Source organism: Echeneis naucrates, chromosome 5, assembly GCF_900963305.1.
Source record: "Echeneis naucrates chromosome 5, fEcheNa1.1, whole genome shotgun sequence".
Taxonomy (NCBI): Eukaryota; Metazoa; Chordata; class Actinopteri; order Carangiformes; family Echeneidae; genus Echeneis; species Echeneis naucrates.
Genome location: NC_042515.1, coordinates 16,149,454 through 16,165,970, shown reverse-complemented (window position 1 = coordinate 16,165,970; position 16,517 = coordinate 16,149,454). Strand labels below are relative to the sequence as shown.

General features: G+C 42.5%; 1 protein-coding gene across 2 annotated transcripts in view; it reads left to right on the top strand.

Moving 5' to 3' along the window:
- Positions 1-6,556: 6,556 nt before the first annotated feature.
- The window catches only part of kif21b (kinesin family member 21B), a 51,203-nt gene continuing 41,242 nt past the window's right edge, over positions 6,557-16,517 (top strand). For both annotated transcript variants that reach the window (XM_029501782.1, XM_029501783.1), the window contains exon 1: positions 6,557-6,908. In XM_029501782.1, coding sequence (XP_029357642.1) covers positions 6,868-6,908 — 41 coding nt within the window. In that variant the 5' untranslated portion in view covers positions 6,557-6,867. The remainder of the gene's footprint in view (positions 6,909-16,517) is intronic.

Below are 16,517 nucleotides of genomic sequence, written 5' to 3'. Positions count from 1 at the left end.
GCAGACAGAGCTTTCGGGTTTTCATGCTGTCTCTGAAAGTGTGCTGTTTCTTTTTTTGCATGCGTCTGAGCACACAGCGTTTGCTCTGTGAATACATAACATGATCGAACATGTGAGCCTCAACTGAGAAATGGGTACATCATCTATCACGGTGGAAAACAGAGAACAGAGAGCCTTCAATGAACAGCACACCTCACCGACAGTGAAAAGGTCACATCCACGAGATCAGAAATACAATTTATTTTACTAGAGTAACAAATTAAAAACAAATGGAGTGGAGGTGTGTGTGTGTGTGTGTGTGTGTGTGTGTGTGTGTGTGTGTGTGTGTGTGTGTGTGTGTGTGTGTGTGTGTGTGTGTGTGTGTGTGTGTGTGTAATTAACCCTTCATTCCCTCTTTGGGTCCATTTGCTCTCTGAGCTTTAGAGAGCACAAAGAGGCTTTTCTGCTATTTCAGCATCTCTTCCTGTCCCTTTCTGTCTGCCTTTTTTAGAGGCAGTTTCCATAGCAACAAGGTGCTGGATACCCTAAGAGAGAAGAGAGGGTAGGTGACGAGGTGACAGAGAAGTTGAAGATACAAAGTGAATTAGGCAATTATACTAATTTAACGACAGACCGCTGTTACACTCAACTTTAAAACTTGCGCATTGATCATAATTTAATTAACATTACAATCCAAGCAGGACTTACAGTTTTGCTTAGTTTTGCTTAGTTTTCTCATTCCTAATGTCCACATTATCGTGGCATTATGGGTAATAAGTTCCCCCAGGAAAATAAAAATGGCTGGGAGATGGGGGGTGTCTCTTCCCCCTCTCTTGTCAGCCGACACAGATGGACTCGATTAGTCTTTTATGAATGAATGTGTGTGTGAGTAAAAGCACTGAGCTTTGGGGAGGACCAAAGAATGTCTGCTTCTTGTTGACCTCTTCTCTCATCAAACCCACACACTCCAGCTTCATGTGCTCTGAAGCAGCAGTAACTCAGTCAATGAGTGTCCCCCTAAGGCCGCCCTGTAGCCTGCACGCCTGCTGCCGCCTGTTCACAGCCCAGCAGGAAGCACTGGGGCCTGGGCAGAGCTGGGGCGAAGTGTGGGTCAGTGTGTGCCCTGGGGGTTGGTTAGGGGAATGTGGGTCTGCTCTACAGTGGCCCGTGTGTGCGACTCATGACTGACTGCTCACCACTGTTACAACCCCCCAGGACTGGTGGTCTGCATGTGAATACAAACTGTATATGATCAATACCCTTGCATGCCCAAGTACATGTGCCCTTAAAGTACAGTGCATTTCTTTCCTGCCCTGTGAGGCAATGGTGTCATATGAAGGGGAAACCCTGAAAGCTCCACTGACATAATATCATATAATGGGATCAGACTACATGTCCTCATATCAGGACATCGTTTACACATGTGTTTCCAGTAAGCAATGCCGTTTCTCTGTTAAACGGGAAGTGGGCCAATGGGGAGTAAAAGTGCATATAAAGCCTTCCCTGCTTTGCACTTTGAAAGAGGTGAGCTTACTATGCAAACTGCTCCTCATCTGTGCTGGAGGCTACATCAGCCACTGCTAGTATAACACACCCAAATCTCTGATTTAAACCCAAACTGGGTGCATTTATGGCTAGTTTAGGCCCGAGTTATTGCATCAGTTTTGACATTTTGATATATTTAACTTTGCAAATCCACTTATGTTTTTGAAGGTGTCACAGTTCTGCTCATGGGGAGGACACATTTATTTTAACCAAAGATTCAATTAACAAAATTGCAATCAACTAAAAGCAATATGTAGTATGTAAATAACATCTGTAGTGTTGAATGATTAGACGGTGAAATGTAGAAAATAAACAAGGAAAACCCTGATCCAAGCATCTAACCATATGCCCAGGGGGAGGGACAGAATCTTACTAAATCCCCCAGTTTAGCCGAGGCACCGCAGGCACAGTTGATAATCAGTAATGCGCCTCCTGCTTCCTACCTAAGCGGGAAAGACAGAGCAAACAAGAAGTCAGCAGGCTAGTCTAACTAGAGCAAAAAATAAAGATAAAAATAAAAAAATTGGAAATATTCACTTTCCTGTCAAGTATTGGATGAAAGGATTGATATCGCAATTTAATATTTCACTATATAAACGTTACTCGTTAGCATTCATGTAGTGTTAAGACTGGGGAAATAGGGAAACGGCAATCTTGGCCTGTGTGCATCACTAATTCACCACATTCTCAAACAAACAACTGAAACAAATGAGATGTGAGATGTAAGTTACTGATATGCATATTTTTGGATCTATGTTGAATCATGGAAGCAGTTTTCACTTGATCAAAAAAATCTATTCTTTTAAATAAAGCATGCATGGGGCACTCTGATGGCTGAGTGGTTAAGAGCATGTAACACACGGAGGGCACTGAGCCCGGAGAAGCTGGTCACCGGCTACTCCTGCATCATCAAACCATTTATTGCATGCCAATCCCCAACTCTCTCTCTCTCTCTCCATTCCCATCTCTCCAGTGGACGCATCAGCGAAGGCATAAAATGGCCCAGAATTATGATAATGATAAAGTCTTGAAAGCATAACTAAATATATCCAAGCTGTTCTTGCAATCACCCAGCCAACAGTAAAGACATTCTATCACGTCTCACTCTGTGAGCAGAGAAAGTAGAGCTTGGCGGCGTAATGCGACAGAGCTCTGCAGGGGGTTGAGCAGGGAGAAGAACTGATGTGTGCCACAGATATCTACAAACACACAAGCAGCTCCTCTATCACACACACGCAAACACAAAATACACACACCATCAAACCTCAACCCAGCCACATGTAAATAAAATAAGTTACATGAGAAAACTGCACAATTCAAAAGCCTGACTTTTCGTTTTGCCGCTACAATATACTCTCTTCCAACCAGTTAGTCATCAAATGTGTGTTTGCGTCATCCTGGCCTATTCAAACACTTTTGCTACAGTAAAGAATGGAGGATTATTTTATGGAGCTTCAAATCCAAATATAGAAAACGCGTGTGAGGGATTATAGACACATCAAAGAATAAGGATGGAGAATACATTAGGGTGCAGTTTCATCTTCTATCTCTAATGTTCTGCTTTATGTCTTATTCTTTTTGAGAGGGGCGACGTGATGCCAGGGTTGGAGTTGTTAAATACAACATTGGACGTCATAGGCATGAAATCTGTCTTTTAGTTTTTATGTGATTTCATACATAAGCACGATATTGATTTAAGACAGCATAGAGTGTATGTGATTATACAATCCGTGGCAGTGGAGAATGTGGGGTTTTGTGAATTGTGTGTTCTTAACATAATTGTCCATCAGTTTAGCAACAAGTTCAAAATACTGTATTCAAAATGTGAAAAATAAGCTTTTTGAAAGACTTTGTGAAATGGAGAGATTCAGACACTGCTCAAATGACAAGAAAAACATTTATAAAGATTTACATGCATGTGTGTGTAGCCTAGTTTTACTTTATCTGTGATGCCCAAAGACTAAGGGCACAAACTATATTTGCAGAACTGTGACAGGCTTATGGGGGCCTTGCCTAAGTCTAAACAGATGTGTGAGGGTAAAGTCATGATGCTGTGGTTAGAGTTAGAATTAGATATGCAGTGGTGATGCTTAAGGTTATGGTGAGGGGCTGGGGAATGCATTAGCCCAATGACGGCTTCCCTCAAATGTAGTTGTGTGTGTGTGTGTCTGTGTCTGCAGGTTTTGCCGTAAAAAGCAAAGTGTCACATCTGTGCTGCACAGTGAATTGCTGAGTGACAGAGGGTGACTGGAGTGACTATTTGAATGCCTCTTATGCAATCAGGATGCTGTTATTTTGGCTATATGTCACCCTAAATATACAGATTATGTTGCAGTATGGCAATTGCAATATTAAAATGCCCTTGTTTTATAACTCAGCACGGTGTGGTTATGAAATAGACTTTTAACATTGTACAGTAAGTCACTGGGGAGGAGCTGGCATACAGGGGTGCAAATCAGCAAGAGCAGATTTGGACACTGTAAACCTGTCTAAAGAGCTCGGGAGGTATGAAATGCACTTAGCATATGCTTAGAACAACAGCACAGCCTAATCATGTAATAGTTCATATAGGTTGGTCTTAAAAGTTCACCAGACAAAGTAAGGTGAGTGTGTTTATTTGTTTGTGTGTGCACCACCCCTGTTTGTGTGTTTTGTTGTCCCAGTTGCAGTGGCTGGTTCCCAGCTGATCTCGGAGGATTTTATCTTTATCCTCATAACTGGATGATAATCTTGTGTGGGATCCAGCACACAGTTGCCTCTGAAACACCAACATCGCCACCTGGTTCTCGGGACATACATACACACACACACACACACACACACACACACACACACACACACACACACACACACACACACACACAGTGAGAGTCATAGGCTTCTCTTTGCACACACTGAATGGTTTTATGGTTTGTGCAACCATTTTTGGACTCTGTTTTATAATATTAAAATGATCCTTGTGCTTGATGTTTGTGATGGCACAGAGACTTTGTTCTGTATTCACATAAAAAAATTGCTATATAACCATCATATTGACAAAAGTGCGGACTGGTCATGCAGTTCAATTATTATGTAATTCTATTGCAAAGCCACCAAGATAAAACTGTACTGTATGTGTCTGGACTTGTCAAGCAGTCAACTGAACTATGTGTGTGTTACTTTGGAAACTATCAAAATAACTATTGGGGAATAGCATGACAGGGACTGGCAAGCTGTCAGCTTGTACTCACATGAGTCATTTCTGATGAGGAGGATGATGGTTTGGATAGGTTGCAGTTTTTCAAATGGAGCTCTTGATCCTGCCAATAGAAAACACTGCCCACATCCCCGACAGCAGCAGTGAAGTCACGTTGACCATTTTATTTAAAGCAGTCCAGCAGAAACCTGGCTCGGAGAGTAAGTGTGGAGGATCATTAAGAGAGAATCAGGGAAAGGATTTCTGCTGCCCTCCTCTAAAGAGCTCGGACTCAGCAGGGGAGGGAAGTGAGCATCAAAAACCAGGGCAAATCAACTGCTTGTTTCAGCTGCAACATAATAACGTCTGCATGAGTTCAGACCTTTGACCCCAAGGTGTTTAAAGTTGAGGCCCCTCCTCTCCCTCTTGGGGAGAGCCTGCCGTTGTTTACGGCAGTTTAACGGACTCAGATGTGGCCGCTGGCAGTCCGCATGCTGCAGGTTTGTAATCTTTACTGCTCCCTGGGGGTGTGTCACTGGGCGGGGCCACGAAGGCCTCCTCAGGCCACTGATTGGCCTGTGATCTAAATAGGGGGCGTGGTTGACTCAGGGGTTGGCTGTACTGCCTGCCAATCCAATGGTATTATGCTGCTTTCAAGGCCTACTCATGTATTTCTATTGTCAAAGAAAGTGTCTTTAAATGGGAGGAAACAGCTTAACTGTGCGCCAAAGGTGGAATTTCATTAAGTACAGTAACTCAAGTACTGTATTTAAGTACAATTTTGTTGTACTTAGTAATTCGGCCTGCTTGTGACCTCTCCACAGTTCAGATTATTAAGCATTAAACTGTCTCTGCATACAACATTTTGAACTCCTACTTCTTCTTTTCATATTACTGCTTTACATAGAAATTAGTGATCTGCTTATAAATTGTCACACTTTGTTATAGACTAACTGGCTAACATAAAGAATAAAATGTAGTATGTGTATTGTTGAACAGATAATAATAGTTCAGTGATATTAGGAAATAATATATCACAACCCACACTGCATTCAAATTAACACTTACTTTTCATTATTTACTAATATTACATACTCTGTATGTAAAATTAACATGGTAAATATTATATGTTTTTATTACTTCAGTTCATGCTTTGAATTTTTTTGTATTGTGGTTTTGTTACAGGGCAAAAAGTCTCTCTACTGATTTTTCCACAATTATTTTATTTAAATGACAGAAATAGTCCACAGGTTTTATGACTCAGGAAGGAGCTTTCTGGCGTTGAAATGCAAACAGGCTGGGATTTAAACTCAATTCATGAAAAGCACTGAGGCTGTAAAGAAACAGTTTAGTATGAAGCCCGGTCTTAAGAGCTTGAACTGCGCTGAGGACAGAAAGTCAGGACATCTGTCTGCTGCATCACATGTGACCATTGTTATTTTGATGTCTAATGCGAGCCCTCCAACAGTCATGGAAGTGCCATGGAAAATCACTGAATGCATAATATTTCTTTCACAATTATCTAATTTCTTTTCTGATATGGATGCATATTTTCTGAACATTATTCATTTGGGAGGTGATTTTTTTTTTTTTTTTTTTTTTGTGCTTGCATAACATCAATTCAGCAGCTGAGCCAGCCAGAGTATGACAAGTGGGAAATGATATTTGAATCGCCATTTTCCATTCTGGATTAAATCATTCCGTCTAACTCTTTGTAGTGACGGCGCAGTCGTCTATTGATTTGGGAGAGGCCCTAGCCTACAGGTTGGAACGGAAGTGTCCGATACTCCGTGAAGGCAGCCCTGCCCCCCTCGCTGCCGGGCTCGGCTCATTCAGCCCGGTCTCCTCTCACTCTGAGCGGCTGCAGGCTTCACCCACACTCCCCTTAAACAGGATGTAGTGACTGACACGGAAAGAGACGACAGGAGAAGAGAAAAGGAGCAGCGGCGAGCCAGAAATGAGCGCCTCCGTGGAGGAGAAGAAGCAGCAGCAGGAGAAGACAGACGGAGTCCCGGTGAGGCGGCACACCGCCGGCAGGTCCTGACGGCTGCCCCCCCCGCCCTCCACCGACCCGAGAGCCGGAGCACCACACGGTTCACCCCCGCTGACAGCAACACACAACCCGGAGAAAGCCCCGCGTCCCCTGGGCGGACCTTGAAAGCGAGATAATGGCGAGTCAGGGCGACTGCTGCGTGAAGGTGGCGCTGAGGTAAGACCCCTACGTCTGTCGCAGACCACATTGTTGTCTGAGGCTCCTGGCGAGCAATTGAACGCATCCTCCCGCACACCTCCGGCCTCTTTTCCCCTTTCACGCTCCTCCGTGAGCCTGCAGGGGAGAGCACTACACCTTATTGTGCAAAGACATGGGTGGTGCTCTACACAGCTTTGATAAGGCAGAGCATGTGTTGGTGCCCCACGCTCCTCCACAGGACTGTTTCCATGTTGTGTTTAATGCCCAACACCAGCTCGCCCTCCTGGTTTAACATTGGGTGAAGTGACAAGGGCAGATGCAGCCAGGTGCAGGGAAGGGAATGGGCGTTTCTCCCCTCACCAATGTCTGTCTGATTATTCCCACAGGCAGCTCCATGTAGTCTCACCTTCTCCTGACCTAACAGGGTCTGCTCAACACCTTGCATGTGTATGGCTGAGTTAGATAATATAATCACGCTTTGGCTGCTGTGTGTGTCTGTGTGTTGAATTGTGCTCAAATGAATTGAGCACAAAGAGATGCTCTTCTTCAGAGCTGTGTCATTCACTGCCTTTGTTGGAGATGCACTGTAAAGCTTGGGCAGCCCACGGGCCATTTGGGCTCATGAGCAGGGAAAAGTAGCATATGGATTGTGTGCACCAGGAGTAAAGGTGTGTTGAAAGAGAGTGTGTAGATGTGCATGTGTTCGCACTTGCTGGGTGGAAGCCTCTGAAATTCGAAGGCTTGACCGGAGTGTGACTGTTGCTGCGTCTGTGATCATGCTCAATTTACAGTGTGTGGAGCTGAGGCGGTGGTCCGACAGACCCTGCTGTTCTTTTAACTCATTGCCACCAGCTAATGATTCCCATTGGTCACTCTGCATCCCGACTCCTGATGAGAATCACTCATGAGATAGTTGTTGTGCAAAGAGTGAATCTTGAATCAAAATTGCTCACACTACAGCTTCTGTTATTGTCTAAATGTGAAGCAGCTACAACAAAATAATATTAAAATGGAACTATTCCTCATCATGGACCCCTTTGAGGTTGTCAGACCCCACTTTGGGATTCACTGATTGCACTTAATGGGGACTGAGGGTGGGGGATGGCTCAGTCGTGTACCTTGCGACGGATGGCCCCATTTCCCCAAGGGACGTTTCAGAGTGACTTGTCAATCAGTCGCTGAGTGAATTTCTTTTGTGTGTTTTTCACTGTGACAACTGTAACAGGAAGTAGGACAGAAGGAGGTGTCGGCAAAATGACAAAAAGAAAGAGAGGGAGGAAGACAGCTGGTGGCAGTTGCTCAACTGAAGTTATTGATTTAAGACTGGAAGATCTTATGGAGTGCAGCGGATTGAATGAAGGCAACAAATATCAGCACACTGAACAAACTACTGAAATCACCACATTTAGTGGGTCAGATTAACTGTACCTTTAAATCAGACTCATTAGTATGAGCTTCACATTGTAATTAAACAGCTTGTGTAATTATGTCTATGGTGGTCGGCCTATTTGCACTGCTCCTTTTCATCATGCATGATCTGTGTGTGTATTTACATGCCCTGTGAGTGCCACCAAAATGGTCCATGTGTTTGACAGGAAATGGGAAGCACACAAATAAACACATGGAGAGGGACAACTTCTTACAGAGGCGGTTTTCCCAATGACCTTTTTTCCCAGAGAAAGTCAGCCGCTGATAAGAGAGGGTGGTGTGTAATTGCTCCCATGTTGTGCTGCCCCCAGGCAGACTGCATAAAGAGAAGCACTCTGAGTAGTCTGTGTGCATGTTTAAATCTGCATTTAGAGGGCAGTGAGGTTGTTGTAAGGGCTAACGAACACACATACACACACACACACTGTCTGAGTCTCCAGCATCCATTTCCTGAATGTCTGCACTGCCTTCCCTACACAATGTCCATATAACTAAGACATGACCTACAATACTGCATGCAGACCCAACTGCCTGAAGAATGGATTGGACACACACACACACAAAGCCAAGTCTATGCTTTTGCGTTGCAGTCAAGCCAAACTTGACTAAATTAATATAATGTAACTCCCTACTAAGTGGTCTTGGTTAGATTGCTTCTAGTTTGGCACGTAAATCTTTACACAGCTGCATTCACTTATGAGACAAGCTCAGCCTAAGCCAAACAGGCCAGAAGAATGAGGAGACCCCCCCCCCCCATACACAATCAGACCCACACACAGTCACATGTGCTGTTTCACTTCACCTCGAGACATGCCACTTTGAGCTGATCTAAGATTGCGTGCTACCTCTGCCACATATTAAAATCTTGATGTTTAGGGCTGACTCTGTTACATTATTAATATGAATAATATAATTTGCCTTTTGCTTGTATGCACATATTTTGGGTGTAATGTTATATGAGAATTAAAAGCAGCGTTTAGTTTTGCACAATCTCCATCCCAGTTCTGCAGGTCACTGATTTCATACCTGAGAACGACTTGTCCTGCACCAAAGTGCTAAGTCAGCTTCCATTGCTATGTATAAATAGACACAAAGACCAATCTGTTTAGTGGTGTTGTGGTCTTTGACCTCGTGATGGCTGAGGCTCTGTGTAATGGAGTTCTGACCTGGGGAATCACTAGGGAGGAGCTTTTTCGGTCCTGTGTATTCATGCATTTGTGGTTCAGGATGATGATTCAAATGTGGTGGAACAAAAACTGTAAGTTCTAAGAGTCAAGTACAAAATAATTATTGTTCTTTAATACCCCACAGGTGGGTGACTGGGACATTTATGACAGTCATGACGCAGAGCATTTTGGCTTTGGGTGATGGCAATGCATCTGAGAAAAATCTGATTTTTGATGTGTGAATTAAATAATCAGGGTTATGCAGAAAAATGCAGGTTTTGCAATTATCCAAAAAATGTGCTGTGAACATGGCCACTCTGACCAAAATACTAACTTCAAAATAAACAGCAGTGTACAACTGCGGAGAAGGCCTTCACTGCTGATACACAAAGGTTTTAAATGGGAATTTGAAAAAATAAATAAATAAATAAAAAATTAAAACGTGCTGTTTTGTTGTTGGTCGTATGTCCTGTGTCGGCTACCAGTCTCGCCTGTTTCCTGTGTATGTTAATAGTTTGCTTCACTGGATTTGTCTGGGCTTCACACCTCCCTGGGTGGTTGCCTTTAAAATGGCTGGACTTTGGTGAGAAACTACGTCTTTGTGTGCTTGTGTGTACCTGCAGCAGGTTACCAGCCTATGGTGTTGTATAAACTGGTCACGGTGTTGTTCAGTATTGTAATTTTCTCATGATGGCATTCTCACATGGTCACAGCATCCAGCTGGCCTTCATCCAGCTCACTACAGGTTTACAGTCACCAGTCAGGAACAGTGAAAACAGCTTTGCTTTGTTGATGGGAGTCATTTCTGAACTTGTTTCTAGTCACTGATTTGGCTTCAACTGAGGAAAGAGGCGCAGGAAACATGACATAGCACACACCCAAGTTGGCTGCCCACAGCTGTGCATCGCTTCCTCCTCACGGTGCTCTGCTGATCACGTGCTTTTTTCGTGTTTCTGTTGTTGCCCATTGAACCTATTAGCTCTAACAGTTCTGTGTGAAAGTCTTTTGTAGCATCAGTGTGAAAGAAGCTTCCTGCCTAGCTCTGCTCAGCATTGTGGCCTGACACATGAAAGTTGGTCAAAGTGGATACATGATTAAACAGTATGGCATAATGATCTGCCCAAAGAAAGCAGGAATCAGAACATTTCATACCACTTGTTTTCTTGCAGTGGATTTATTGCATAATGAGATTTTTCAGGCTCATGTGCTCAACCAACAGGCCTAAGGAGGAGAAAAAGGGTCTGTTTACAAGCTGCACTTCTTAAACCTGGTTTCCAAACAATAATGTAACTCCTGCCACTGGTCACCTATCACAGGTCCTGAGACATTTATGTAATGTTAAATTAATTTCCACACACATTATGTATCTAAACTAAGAGATCAAAAAATGCTGGGAACATTAAAATGAATCATGCAACTAGTCTGTTGATGAACTTCTCCCTGTTGAGTGCATCAGGACTCCCAAATGGTGTGCTGCCGTTGCAGAATAACTTCCTGTGAGGTTGCCTCTTGACTATCCACACTTCCTGTTCACTTCCTGCTCTGTGAGCTGCTGATGAGCCCGTTGACATGATTCAGTTAAGACTGAACACACGCGAAATTGTCAAAAAAAATTAATGCCCCAAGAGTTAGACTTTATTCTATATTGAGCTACATTTCAGGAGTTAGTTTATGGATCTGTGGCCTGTATGACCGTATCAGAACTCCTGAGAAAAGGAACAAAAAAAATCCTTCTCTCTTTTTTGACCAAAGTAAGCCTGTTGCCCTTCACTAGAAATGAAAATACATGTTGATCAAGAGCAAGCTTCATCTCCCCCTAAATATTTCCTGAATACTTATACGCTTTTGCTCAAGCTGGTCTGCACCATAAGCAAAATAAAGCATGAAACTAAATTGCTGCTTCCCCTTCCAGCTCCATCCACCTACTATTCGCCCACTCTTGCATGCACACACAGACAGAGACATACAGACACTGACACACAGAGATCTGTATTTATTTGAATTCATCCATTTGAATTCAGATAGGAATGAAAGGCGCTTCAGTTGAACATTTGCATATTTCTGTTATCAATGTCTCATCATAAGTCAGCTAGAGCAGGCCTTCTAAAGCGTCCTAACTTATCATTTATGCTGCGTAGACACAAGAAAACCTCTATAAAAAACAGAATACGCTGTAGAGAAAGTAATTAGGTTCCTCATTCTTTAGCATTAAACGTGCGTGTCTTCAAACCTTCCAGGTCTGCATATTCTGACAAACCATATTGTGCGTCCGACACTGTTGTGGTCACTTAGAAATCACAAGGCATCTCTAAGTGTTTGTGTGTTTCTCTGTGTGCTCATGTTGGGGGTGTGAGGCGTAGCAGAGGCCCTTTTAAACAGAGCATCTCTTGGGTGAGTGTAGACAGAGGACACAGTGTGAATGAGTCTGATGTCACTGCAGGTCTTTGTGCTCTCTGTGCTGAGCTAGCATACACACAAAACATGAACAAAGAATTAGAGGGCAAATGGGGATGAAGTCAGGTCCAGGCTATGTTTTAAGGGAGTAGCTGGAGAGGAAGGGTCTTAAGGCAGAAGAGGGAGAGGTTTGTAGAGTCAGATGCTGTTTTATAAATTGCTCTCTTTTGCTTGAAAGGGGCATAGCTTCCTGCAATCCAACATGACAAATACAAACACAAAAATCAAAAGAAGCAGAGGATGGTAGTGGGTAAAGGACAGTGGAGGGGGGCTCGTCTGTTGTCAAAAGGGCTACTGTAGCGTGCAAATCATATATGAGCTCTTAGCCAAACATGCAATCTGTGTGTGTGCATTGATGCATCCGTGTGTGTATGAACACGTCTGCGTATGTCTGAGCATTGTGTGTATGAATAATTTGGACACAGCTGCATGTGTTTGCCAAACTCCCGCAGAGGGAGAAAGAGGCAGAGAGATGGAGACCCTCCAGTGTGGTGTCTAGACTGTAAAGCATTTATTTCTCTATTTTAATCACTAAAATGATATGCTCTTCCGCTTTTTAAATTAGCAAACTAGAGATACTACCTGTTTTAACAGAAAGTATTGATTAGAGCACTGTGAAGGTCAATGTCTGTGCTTCCTCTTCCTCATCCACTTCAACACACAGACAGACAAACATTGCTATATGAGACCTTGAAATGTCTCATAAAGCAGAGTACAATCCAGTTGGGTTAGCTTTTCTGTGAAGCAGCTTTACTGTGCTCTTTCTTATTATGTCCAGTTAAAATGGATTTATTCAGATTCACAATGATTTTCTTTCAGAATTCATGCCAGCTTTACTAAAAGTGCATGAACAGTAAAATTGGATATGGCTTGGTGAAGAAATGTGCACAATGAGGCCAAAAGTTGTGTGGTTTTGTGAATTTTCGCCACATTTTCGCTTCAGTTGAGTTGCGCTCAGTGTTTTAAGGTGTGTGTGTGTGTGTGTGTGTGTGTGTGTGTGTGTGTGTGTGTGTGTGTGTGTGTGTGTGTGTGTGTGTGTAAAAGCACAAGAGACCAGCTGGTCTATAATCACCTTCAGAGTTAAGTAGCTTAATTACTGCTGGAGTTTGTGTCTGAGTGTGTTTTGTATTGTTGTCTTTCAAAAGGGGAATGTCCAAGGGGTGGGGCTTTGGATCTGCTGAATTCAGCACAAAATAAAAGGGTGATATATAAACATTTTAGTTGAAAACAATGAGACAAAACAAATGAGTTAGGCTGAGGCCTGTCCCATCTTAACTTCAATAATTTGTCATTCAAGACACTGTAGTCTCCAGTCTGTCCTCAGTCAAACATGACAGGCTCAAAATTCAATAGCCTCAAGTCATTGTCCCCTACTAACTGATACTGCTGTCCCTCCTCTCCATCATGTCCCTCCACTACATCTTTGTTGTCTCTCTGACTGGGATCAGTCTAAAAGAAACTGAAGAAAACAGCCTAGGAGTTACATAACAAGTTTGCAAAGTAAACATGCATAGAAAATATTATTGCTCAGTTCATGTAACCTTTTGAAACCATTGCTGTATGCTAAAACGCCCACCAAATTGACCAAGTCCTAGGTGCAGCAGCCTGGGGTTGTGTAGCCCCTTTGCTTCATGCAAGATCCGTGTCTCTGTACCTTTGATGTTAGTTTGAGGCACTGATATGCACATTTGCAGAGATGCTAATTGGCTGCAGCATCACTATTGTTAATTGTTATTGCAATGTTTTCTACTCATACCTGATGAGTAGAAGGTGTTAGCTATTATTTAGTACAAAGTTGGCGTTTCATCATCTGGCCTTTTTTGATAGGACAGTTTGAAGAGTGACGGTAAATGTGGTAGAGGGAGGATGGAGTATGTCAAGCATCAAATGACACCGGCTGGACCTGAGCCAGCGTCACCGCTGAGGACCTCGTAGCGCTTGGCCCACTGTGTCACTGGCACCCCTCATCATCTGGCTTTACTTCCTAATTAACACAGCTGACATAATGTTCAGATTCATGTACACAGAAGCACAATGTGCTTGCCCTAAGCATCTGGAAACAGCAGTCAGTCAAGCTTGTGTATTTACATTGAGAACAATTGTATGCTGAGAAAATGACTGAGTATTTAAAACTGTAGCAGAGTAAACAAAGCTATAGGTTGATAGGAAAAGGCATGGTCCATATTTGCTAACAATCATTGTCTTGTCCTCAGTTATGTTTGCTTCATTGTGCTAATGAATATATTCCAGCATTAGAGTTCATTTATGATATCGCACACCTTTTTTCACATGCTGCAAGAGAATACATGTGTGTACATATGCCTGGAAGAAAAGGTTTCCAGCCCCTGGCTAAGCTCAAATACCTACAGACAGACATGGCAGCTGGCTACATTAGCACTCATGGTAAAATGCTGTCTGACAGAGTGGGAGGCTGGGCTGGTGGAAATGCTAAACAGCCCTCCAGGGAGGCAGAAAGACAAGCCGAGTCATGGCAGCAGTCTGTGTCTTAGTTTTGTATGTTGTGTGAAAATAAAAGGTAAATATAACCCTTTATTTACACAAGTGTTTGTATTTGTTGGACATGTGACCTTTACATCTCTAAAATAAAATAAATAAAATACCAGCTTCGCAGCCAAATACAAATGGAGTATGATTTCTGGAATTTTTTTGATGAAAAAATGTGAAATGCTGTGAAACACCAAATGTGAATAAACATGTTGGAGATTTACATATGTGAATGTTTGTCACATCTAAAAAAAGCATTTCACATGTAATTGATCCACATGGCAGCAGATTATAAACCACTTTTCTTTTTCTTTTACCTTTCTTTTACCTTTGTAAGGATTTTAAACTCTTGATCGTTAAAAGTAAAACATGATCACAATTCCAAGTCCTCTTTGTTTCTTTGACCTTGATCCATTTATGAATTCCCTTCTGGGTCTCCCAGTGGTGTGGCCCCTATAATTTAGGGACACACCAAATCAATTTTAGTTTGTAGGCAGTCAGTCGAGTATATTTGTAATGCTTCCAAGATTATAGGTATCACACATCGGCACATACAGACATTCCACACAATCGTAGCGCCAACAAGCACATTGGCTAACAGGATCCCAAAAAAAAAAAAAAACCCAAACAAACCGAAATGTTATCTTAATGGGCAGTGCTTTGTTTTTCAGACCTTTGTGACCTTGACAAGGCCGTGTGTCACGAAAATGTAAGAAAGGAAGCTAATTTGGTTCTTTCACATGCCTCCTCCTCCCCCCCATGGAGCTGCAGACAGAAGACTGGGGGGGTAGGGAGAGGAAGTGAGAAGGGGGTGGGTGATGAGGAAATGGGGAAGGGTTTGACCCAGAATCAGCTTTGATGATGCGGACTAATGTGCCCCTGTAGTGATCTGCCATTGTATTTGACAGTGGAGAGAAGTTAATTTCTTGCTGAGTGACACGGTTTACTGCTTGATTTGGATCAATACTAAGGTGATAATAGTGACTGGAATTTAACTGAATAATTTTTCTTCTTTGTTTAGTCATTACTGCTATTATCAGCATAAGAAATAGATATCATTATATACATAATTTCACATTTCTGATCTAATACATCAAAGATTTCACCCATATTAATGTTTGATCTGTATGAAAAGCCTGAGTCCGGGGTAAATGAATATCCACAATGTTTTCCTTCACAAGCCACTCTTGGCTTCATCCTTCATTTTGTCTTTGCAGTGCTGGTTTGTTGTCTTGTATTCCATTGAATACAAGAACAATAGACAAACAGTCACTAGTGAGGACACTCCTTTTGTTAGACAGGCTGTAAACTCTCAATGACACTGTGTGTTTTGAAAAGAAATTCATTATGGACTACATTAGAACTTAGAAGTCACATACTTGATTTTTCTGGAACAATGAACCTAACCCCTTCCAGACAAAAGTAGGACAACCGTGTCCTTGACGTCTGGCTCGGTTAAGAAAACGCGAATGTTAGCATTGATGAACCAGTTCACTCATTCATGCTCCAGAATGTCACACTACATGGTATCACAACCAGTCAAACCAATGAACTTAGAGTATTTGAGCCCTGCTCTCCCTTATCTCTAGTTACCAATCACTGCAGTGCCTCAGGCTGAAGGGTGGTCGGTTTGTGAGGTTAGTTTGATGGATATGGTTAATGTGAAGGCTTCGAACAGTGGCTTTGTTCTGAATTGTATGAGTGTTGCGGTAAATCAACTGTGAACACAAAAGTGAAATAAAGGGTGAAAATGTCCATCAGTCTAATCCACAAATCTCATGACACCATTTCATTTCAGGTAGATGCCTATGACTGATCAAATCAGGGAGAAATCAACAGAAAATTATTATGCTTTATATATGCTGCTTATATTAGAGCTGGAACTAGCATTTATTTACTTTTAAATCTTAAAAGAATGTGATATGATCAAAAGTCCCAGAATGGCCACTGGTTGACCTGAAATTTTTGCAACTGTCTTTTGGCTAATCTGCTACTTTTATTAAAAGGAATACACACGTGACGGACACAGTGGCCCTTTCAGTGGTCCAGTGGGGACAATGAATCTCACCAGGCA